We start from the raw sequence: 10,006 nt of genomic DNA on the forward strand, positions 1-10,006 counted from the left end.
ACTACATCGCAGTTTATATGATACAAGATGCGACTGTTCGATTCTTCTCAGCGAAAAGTTTGTCGTGCCATCAAATCGACTTAATCAATGTCTATAGCATAATTAATGACGTTAATTACACCAGTGTTTTCCACGTGGCGTTTCTCTGAGATGCAATCCAGCATCACGAAAACCAAATTATGATATAAAATTATCGTTATGAGAAAGAATTGTTTCGAAACAGTCCTGGATCTGCGTAATTAATATAAAGAAACATGCGATCAGAAGTTTAATATTATTTAGTCAAATTGTAAAGATCTCATGACGAGATTCAATTGGAAAACATCGATCGTTACAAGCTCAGTGGAATTTCGTCCAGAAAAATGTATAGAAAAGCGTATACGTATGTATATACATACAATAATATGTATATGTTAAGAATGGCTTATGTGTAATGTAATTAATTAAGATACTGCAATAATTTTTTATATGCTACTTTGACTAGATTAGTTTCATAAACAGTTTTACAATTAGTGAGCTTTGCAAAGATATTTTATTATGATATCCACAATAAATACTGATTAGAGAATTGCACAGTGCAGCACATTCATAGTTTATTATTTTATCCTTGTTTATATCTTTTTTGTATGTTTGTTTATATCTTTTTTGTATTGTGAAAAACAATTAACTATGATTAATTTCTTATAGTTTTGTGTGCCTACAAGTATTCGGGCTACTTCGAAGTATTTAATTGACCAATTAAAAAAATTTTATTAATTAGCTAATTAAAAAATGCTTTGAAGCATTTAGACAAATTAAATAAAGTTGGACAAGTTACTGATTATAATCGACGTTTACAGACGTCCTTTTAATCTATACTGAATGTAAATTAATTGTCCACACAATTGAAATTACATTTGTATTTTACTGTTACTTACATACACCGACGCAGGACTGTAGAACAGCTTGCAAAGCGTTCTACGTGTGTGCGCCAATTTGAATTAACAATGTTTTTTTCCAAAGTTCTCTTTCTTTGCATCTTTCGTACGTAAATTTTCACACTTCTTTAAATTATTATTAAAAAAATATTGACTAAATTGTCGTAGTTGTTCAAAAACGCAAAAAAAGAGTCTAACTCTCAATTCAAATCGTCAATTCATATTTCAAATTATGTCAGTATTGCGCAGGCGCGTGGCCGTTACGTACATTACAGATTACACTGCTATTCTAACATATAGTACTTAAAATTTACATTTGTAATGTGATCTACATGATTCCTTTATCAGCAGCGCGTAATCGAATCCAATATATTTCGGTAAATTATTATTTAATATATAACTGCGCATGCTCTGACGCTCGACGTTCGCATGTAAAGGCACCTTGATTTCGGCCGCCATGACAGTTCGGCGGCTCATTTAGTTCGGATGGAGAAGGCAGTTGCTCCATGATTAATCGTGAATTTATCGGTCAGGAACGCGTTATGGGCGCGAATTTATGTCGGGAGTGCCGATTAAAGTGATGAGTGTATGACTGCCGCGAGTTCGTCGTATATAATCGAGACCGAATATGATATAAACATCGAAATGAGTGCGAGAAAGAAAATGTTGATCTTTGTTTTGGGCGCGCAATACCGAGTCTACGTTCTTTTTGGATAGTCGGAATATTAGAGACGTGATATGTCGAAAAAATAGATCGTTGTAAATATACGTTCAACGGAAATAATCTACGTCGCAAGACGAATGTGATTCATTTGGACTTTGCAACGTTTGTCACGTTCAGCTAACTCAACTGTTGCGGAGCGCTCGCTGCTATTCATATATTCTTCTAAAGCATCCAATAGTAGCGAGCGCTCACGGATTTGCTCCGCAAGTTGAGTTTGCTGAACGCAATCATTAGCGTGAAATCGCCCTTCGATGACGCGCGAATCAAGTTTTGAAATTGTGCATAGTGAAGCATCCGTATCCGGTGTTCATTCTTTTCTGGAATTTCTAAGGAGGAACTTGCGAGGAGATGAAGTAAACTACAATATCCTAGTTGGTGAGCTATTAATTGATTTATCTAGATTTACTTTTTGAATTAATATGTGCATAACTTGCATTACTTACAAAAAATTTATTGAAGTATTCGAAAATGTTTATTTTAAGAAATATTTTTATGTAAAATATTCGTTGAACATTTCTTGAAATAATTAAATAAAAAAGATTAGATAATATATATAATTGTAAGGATGGGCGGAATATAGGCACAATTCTAGTTAGGCCCTTTTTCTGGCGATTAGCTTTTTTATATATAATATTGATTGTAATAGAGAAATATTGTAACATGTAACTTCTTAAAGACATTACATAAATTTATTTGATTTTATATTCATTTATGTATAATGAAAAAGTAGCAAGTTATTTTAATTTTTATTAATATAAAGATTTTGTTATTAGGCTTTTATTCCGTCCATCAATTGACATGAAGTGAATAAAATGTCGGCGTATGAAATTCAAAATTAATTGGAATTATTAATTTTTTCAGGTGCAGCTAAAAGCGTACTTAGCTAGGGTACAACGCCGGTGAGTGAATTTATAAATTGAATTTCATTATATTTACACGTTAATATAAAATTGTGATATCTCATCAATTTCATATGTTTTGAATACAGTGAACGTGATGCTAGCACAAATGAGGAGCAGACTTCCAAAGTGTGTTTTGTTCAAATTTCATTTTTTTTTAGTTCAAAATGGCGTAGTGTTCAGTGTTGAATGACTTATATTATAAGCTACTCCGAGATGTTCAGAAAGCATTTTTTCATTGTTAATTTATATGCTGAAAACACATAGATATTTTGAAGTGCATTATGTTTTTAAATTAGAAACAAATAAAATGTATGTATTTGTTTAACATCTTTAGCAATTGTTAAGCAATTTTGTTTAATAGTCCTACTAGTTGACATATTATTATTTTCTGTAAAATACGTAATTTTTTTGTATGCATAGTTTCTTTCTCATTTTCTGAAAATTACAAATTTTGGACAAAACGCATTTTGAAAATCTGCTCCTCAAATGAAGCCTTTGAAGCCTTTTTTGATTGGTTAATCAAATACTTCAAAGCAATTGTAATGACTTTTAGCCTTCTCATTTGTTACCCAATTATTATTTAGTAACTTATTAAAAAAAACTTATAAAAAAATTATAAAAAATTATATAAATTAAATTAATGATTATTAGCAGTGTCATTTTGTTAATAAAGATAAAATTAACTTATTATTTAATATATGGAAAAGAGATTAAACAACTTTTGCATAGGTCATTTATTGATATACATGTCTCACAATTAGATTTTTTTCAGAGACAGTTGCCACATTTATACATTATCGAAAATAAATATTATCTGTAAATGATATCACGAAAAAAGTGCGCTAAATACAATTATATCTATATCTTTTTATTTAACATACGCAGTCTGAAGGCGTAGAGATTCCTGAGCATTACATATGTACAGTCCAGAGAAATTATTGAAAGAATAAGGACTTTGTAACATTTGAAAATAGCATTCTCGTCACATATACATATACATATATACATATATACTATGATTAATGAATCATAAACAGTTTTTTCTTTTTTATCAGTCGTAGAATTATTTGAATGTGTCATGTGAGAGTGGTTCTCAAATTCTAAAATTCTATTGCTATATTGATAAATTGGTTAAAATAAACAAGAATGTATATGGCATGTGCTATAACAATGCCTCCAATAATTTCTTCAAAATATTTCAAACATCATGCATGTAATAATAAATAGTAATTGAAACTAAGTCTAAATTTAACGTTATCTTTTTATATCACATTTGCATGGCGCTTTAATATACATATAAGTAATAATTTTAATCAGATGAAACATGATGAAACTTGAAATTAAGTTATATAAATTTAAAATGTTTTTACAGTTAAAAATATTGCAAAATCCGACGCAATAATTGATTAGCCAATAAGTAAGTTTATAATAGACAATTTTTAGGCTTTCTTTTATCACGAATTACGTGTATTATTACACAGTTAATCAGCAATGTATAGAATAATTTATTACAATATAATAATTTGAATGATCATATGTCACATTTATAAAATTGACAAGAAGAAGTATTCTAAGATATAAATTGATATCGAGTCCTTAAGAAAATTTGAGTAAAGTAAGTACAATGTACCCTGATTACAGTATTCACAAAATATTTGTAATCACTTAAAAATATATAAAATTAATTTGAAATTAATTAATTGGATTAGAAATTAATTTGGAATTTGTGCGTATGCTGGATAAATGGTAGACATTCATTTTGAGATAACAACAGTTTCAAGTTATTTTACAAAATTGAACAAATAATAACGATAGAATAAATTGAATAGGTAAAAGATACATTAAAATAATAAACAAATAAGTTACTATAAAAGATCTGCCATAAATTATATTAGGACGATTTGGTCCCCAAATGTGGGCCCTATCTCATTAACGAATTAGATTCAAATGCATTCAAACACGTAATCTGCAGAAACGTTTAGATTTTGTCTAATTCTCTATGATAATATAGAATCGATCTATTTATGCCAAACACTCTTTACCTTTTTATAACTTAGATGCCTCTTTGTCAGGAATATTATTTAATTCTTGCTTCCAATAATATAAAGGAGGCCCTGCGGTGAAGCAATATTTCCGTTCAAGCGGAGTGCCTTCCTTGACATAATACATAATATACATATTACACATTTCATCTTCATTCGTTCCACCTATAAACGTAGTTCTATCGCGCGTACTTTGCATTGTACAACGAGCAGCTAATTTATCACCATACGTAATTGAAACTTTATTGGTAACAGGATAAAACATCTGAGGAGTCAGTGGATCTCTCTTTCCAAGTTCAATCCACTTGTCATTCGGCTTTACTACATAGCCAGAAACGACTTTTCCAAGCGAATGCGTATGCGTTCTATATGCGAATGGATAGATAGTTTTCTTCTCTATTATAGGACAAGATGATTCCATATGTACTGTTGATCTAGGTGGTATGACTCCACTTGTCCCTAGCAAAATAACTCCAGCTAGTTTGTCCATTGTTTGTGTTGTATAATGCAGAAATACACCTGAGTCATCTGTCCTGCCATCCTTAAAGCGGTCAATATGTGCATAATGTACTTGTAACACAATATATTTTATGGGAGAATCGCCGCCTACTTTAAACCCCACTCCCTCTGGTAGATCTAATTTAGGAGCATCTCTTGCCCATGCATAAATGATCTACAAACAAACGAATTTTTTTCATTAATATCTAAAATATATTTGTAAAATATATTTGGTGATCTTAATATTACCTGAGTTCCTTCTTTACAAGCGGGTGCAGTATCTGCCAAATGTCCAGCATTCGCCATTTCTCCACAATTCCAAATTGGTTTTGAGCTACCCGGTTTGGTGCAACCATAGATAAGCATATGGTGAGCTGTTTCCATTGTTGCATTTGGTTCAAAACCAATAATATAATAATTTTTTGCATAGTCTATCCTAACTGGAGTGCATAAATATAACTCAGGCTGTAAACAAAATGTATCAGATATAATTTTTATTATTATATTAAAAAGATTATATTTAAAAATTAAAAGATTATTGTATTATAAACTAGCACTATAAATGGTATAAATTTTCTTAAAAACGAAATTAAAATTAAATGTAATGTATTTGCAAAAAGAGTGTTACTTGTTTGACTTTTGTACACTTTATTTTTATATGTAGCAAAAGCAATATGTTATCACATAATTACATTGTATTATGTCATATATTCAGTCGTATATGTATGTGTTATTCGTACGTTATAACAAAAAACTAAAAGATATACTTACCGTGTTCGGCTTCACGTTTGGCATTAGCAACGAGTATCTCTTGACATCATAACAGTACGTGAATTTAAAAAAAATCACGAACGCAAAGAAGCACGTAAACACAGGTTTCTGTAACATTTTCGAGCGTTAGCCTTTTCCACACATCGGCTTTTATCAATGCTATGACAAGGTGTGTACCACCTGTCAAATGCTACAGGTCGGTCGATATGACACCTAGCTCAACCTAAACCGAGCCGAATGACGCAAATAGCAAATGGATATTTTTGGAATTGCATATTCCATGATAGTAGTGACATCTTACGGGAACACGTACATACACTTTGTCATGTCCGATTGACTTAATATACGATACCAACAGGGCTTTATTCGACAATTATTATTCTTATTAATTACATTCAATGATTAATTAAGAATCAGGATGTTTACTACCTGGAAAAAAAAAACCTAAAAAACCTAGAATTTTCGAAGAATTTTTTTTTTACTTTTAAAGATCAGGGATTTTTATGTAATTTTCTCTGTATTTGGAATAGTTTTCAAAATTTTATGTCTAAATTATGCGATTGATGTCTCTTTAAAAATATTATTTTTTAAATAATTTTTTCTGGATGCGAAATGTCAATAATCGATTATCAATAAGTATGGCATATATACGTCCGTGTATGTTCATGCATATATTATAGTATGTTTCGCAAGTTTTTATTTAAAAAATAGAAGTGACAGCAAAAAACAACGTGCAACGAAAGTTCATTGTTAATAAATTGTAGTCAGCCTTTTCTGTATTATCCTGATTTCGCGGCTCAATTGTAGAAAAAAATAAATATAATCTCGTAGAGTTCTTGTTTTTTACGAATTTACGATATACATATTATATAACGTTTACATTATTTACATTCTAAAATTCATTTTAATATAATTATTTATCATTTTTATTATAAAAAATTCTCTAATCTTATCTGTAGTTTGAACCTAGGATATCTCGAGGAACTCTCGGGGAATTTTTTTGCAGCTAACACACTCTATTTCAATTGACAGAATTGCCTAAAACGAAATTTCTAACTAATTAATATAATTTCACGCGTTTGTAAAGTGCACCGATCGCGCCTCGGACATTTCCTGCGAAGCACGTCGACCTACTGATGCACTCTCGTAATTGAATGCAGCAGTATCTACAACGAACTGCACGATACGAACGATATTGTATCACATACATGGTCCGATGTTAATAAAGTTCTCTTGGCTGCTACATATACAATTGACTGTTTTTTGTTTGCATATGCATATGTACCGGCAAATTGTATTGCAGCGTTATTCTGTTCATCACGTGTACGCATACTACATATTGACTGTACTGATATACCTCGTTCTGTTTCTAGATGTTCTGCACTCAGTATTCTGTTTTTATCTCGCCAGAGCATTTTGAAATTAATTTTATATTTGTCGATCTATCTTACGTGACGTAACATAACACTTTTTATTGCTTAAAATAATTCATTTAGACTTAACTATCTTTTATTCCATCACAAAGGAATGTATTAGTAAAAAAGAATAAAACACGAATGAAAGACTGAAGATTCAGCAAGCAATATAATGACAATTTTAATAGATCTGCATGTGAAAACGAATCGTGAATTTCGCGATTTAAACTAAGTACGGACATTTGTTATATGCAATTCGCGGTTTCATTAAACATAAAGGGTCCATCAAGAGAAAGGTAGTCTCGTCAAGATTTTTAATATTGCAATAAAGCACGTCTTGCGCGGTTTTACGTCAGATTTATCGTGCGCGCTTTCTATAACAATCTTGCTCGCCTCTCGCTCGTATTTTCTCGGAACTTCCTACCGTCGATCGATCGACGAAAAGCCGTCGAATTAATACAGTTTCACGGTGAGCCCGATATATTTAACCGCGCTAAGCTGTTGTTATGTCTTAACGTTCATGCATGGACCGTGATAGTAAATTAGCTGACCCTCGATTAACCGTTATACACTGATCTTATTTACCGATTACGAAATTACATTCGTGGAACTTGATGAGAGGATTGATCACGAAGTTCAGCTATTTATAAGCGATAGATGGTATGTTTAAACGACAAGAGGAATTAATTAACCTAAGTGGAGCTGCGGGAATTGACTAATCGATTATCTTACTGTGTGCTCCCGTTTTGTGTGCTCACATTGTACAGAATTGTTAGCGATATATACCTTTCACGTGCAGTTATATGTTACCGAATAAACTTTGCAACCATTATTTAGATTTTGTATTTTTATGTTGTATTTTTATTATCGAGTTTATTTTATTCATCGTGAAAAATAAACGTCAATAATTCTGATATTACAATCGTGATTGAAAAAAATTCTCTCTTCATGCGTTAGAAAAGAAAATAAATAATAAAAAACCTTTTTTGTATTATTTTATATCAATTTTGAATAGTTTTTGTTGTCACAAAAATTGACTGTAGCTCTTAATTATGAATATACAAGGTGTTGAGTGTTGAAAGTTAAAAAACGGCAGAATTATGAAAAAATTATATACGTGTATATTAAAATCATTAATTATTGATTTCAAAAATTAATTTATAAAAATGTTACAAATATTATATAAGTAATTTTCTGAATAATTACATATTTGAATCTTAATGAATTGGACATTTTTGAAAATAAATAGTTATTAACTTCTAATAATGGTGAAAATTAATTGAAATGTGACGTTCTCTCATTTCTTGGATCAATTACAAATTTCGTCATTTTGAATTTTATATTATTTTTATGTCGTTTCTATTGTCGTTGAATCGATAGTCGTTAAAAGTATGCCGACAGCCAGCGTACGTTTTTGGAAAATAAATGACCGGTGAAAGTGCAGCAGGCGAGTTGAAGAATCTAACGGAGGTGCGGTCGACAGTTTTAAGAACCATTGATGAGAATCGAAAGAGCTAATAAAGTCTTCTCTTTCTTTCTTTTGCTCTTCACGCTTGTAACGTCTGCCTTATACATACATGATAATTTGTAGCTGTGTCAGAGCTGAAAATCGTCCACGTGGCAATCGTTAAATTATGTTGCGATTAATTATACGCTGTAACAGAGTTTATAAATCTGCAGCTAACTATTGATTTGCAGTTACATTTTTATTTCTGTGCTTGTAGAGAAAAATTGTATTCGAAATTAGGTCAGAGGATGATTGTTACGTTAAATAATAGCTCTGCTATCTTTATTATTAAACAATAGGCGATTTGATAACATACGCATTATGTGTTTTTATGTTACATATAATTTGCATATTAATTTTTGCCAATTATTCCGCATTTATCGCTTTAATTTATTTAGATCGAATTGTTCCGTGAATGCTCTGCGCTAATGGATTTCACGCGACGATGATCAGCTGACGACTAATGCGGAAATCGCTTTCGTTTCTTCCGATATGACCTACTTTACATATCAAAGAATGTCTAGTGGGGAAGTGTTTTAGATTTTCGTTGAACGAGTAGCGCGACGTATCGCCCACCTGTAAAATCGAAAACCGGTTTTGTTCATTACGTCGTACGTCGCACTCTTGCACGCATCTCCTTCAGTAGAAGTTCGTGCCAATATAGGCGGTATATTTAACGCTAAATCGATAGTCATCTTTTGTGATGAATGAATATTCTTCGTAGAAACTTGTATCTGTTTTAATGACGCTAATTTTGGAGATGTCTGAGAACATTTAACTGTTATTTATATACGTTAGCTAAAACATTATTATAAGGATATTAAAATTAATTAAATTTCTTTGATAATTTAAAATCTTTTATATTTAAATTATTTACTTATATCAGATGAATAGTATAGAAATAAACATTATTAAGTTTTTTTAAAATTAAATTAGGGAATACGCTGCCTTATTTTTTTTATTTTACATCTTAACACATCTGATTTGAAATAATTTTACATAGTTAAATCAACATTTGACATTTTTTATTTTAATTAGATTGGTTTTTTAATTAAAAACAATTTTTACTCAACATCGAATTTTTATGTAATAATTGATGACGAAGAAACATCGAAATGAGACACAGTGTAATGCATAACGTGTAAATATGATAAAATCCATCTAAGTATATCCATCTAAGCATATTTATATTAGAAGACAGAGATTATATCTTCTCTCTCTCTCTCTCTC

The 10,006-nt window shown here is 30.7% G+C and overlaps 1 protein-coding gene across 1 annotated transcript; it reads right to left on the bottom strand.

Moving 5' to 3' along the window:
• Positions 1-4,589: 4,589 nt before the first annotated feature.
• LOC105625891 (peptidylglycine alpha-hydroxylating monooxygenase) lies at positions 4,590-5,971 on the bottom strand. The gene is made up of 3 exons (XM_012207202.1): positions 5,855-5,971; positions 5,333-5,548; positions 4,590-5,258 (listed from the first exon to the last, which is right to left on the bottom strand). The coding sequence occupies exons 1-3, from the start codon at positions 5,969-5,971 to the stop codon at positions 4,590-4,592; spliced, it is 1,002 nt and encodes a 333-aa protein (XP_012062592.1).
• Between the last annotated feature and the right edge of the window lie 4,035 nt (positions 5,972-10,006).

This window comes from Atta cephalotes (genome assembly GCF_000143395.1).
Source record: "Atta cephalotes unplaced genomic scaffold scaffold00004, whole genome shotgun sequence".
Lineage (NCBI taxonomy): Eukaryota > Metazoa > Arthropoda > Insecta > Hymenoptera > Formicidae > Atta > Atta cephalotes.

Bases quoted from the DNA above. Each gene is read 5' to 3' on its own strand.
- LOC105625891 (XM_012207202.1), bottom strand. From the start codon at position 5,971: ATGTTACAGAAACCTGTGTTTACGTGCTTCTTTGCGTTCGTGATTTTT. The intron at 5,549-5,854 runs GTAAGTATATCT...TTTTGTTTACAG, and splicing joins CAAACGTGAAGCCGAACACG to CCTGAGTTATATTTATGCAC. The intron at 5,259-5,332 runs GTAATATTAAGA...GTTTGTTTGTAG, and splicing joins CTTGTAAAGAAGGAACTCAG to ATCATTTATGCATGGGCAAG.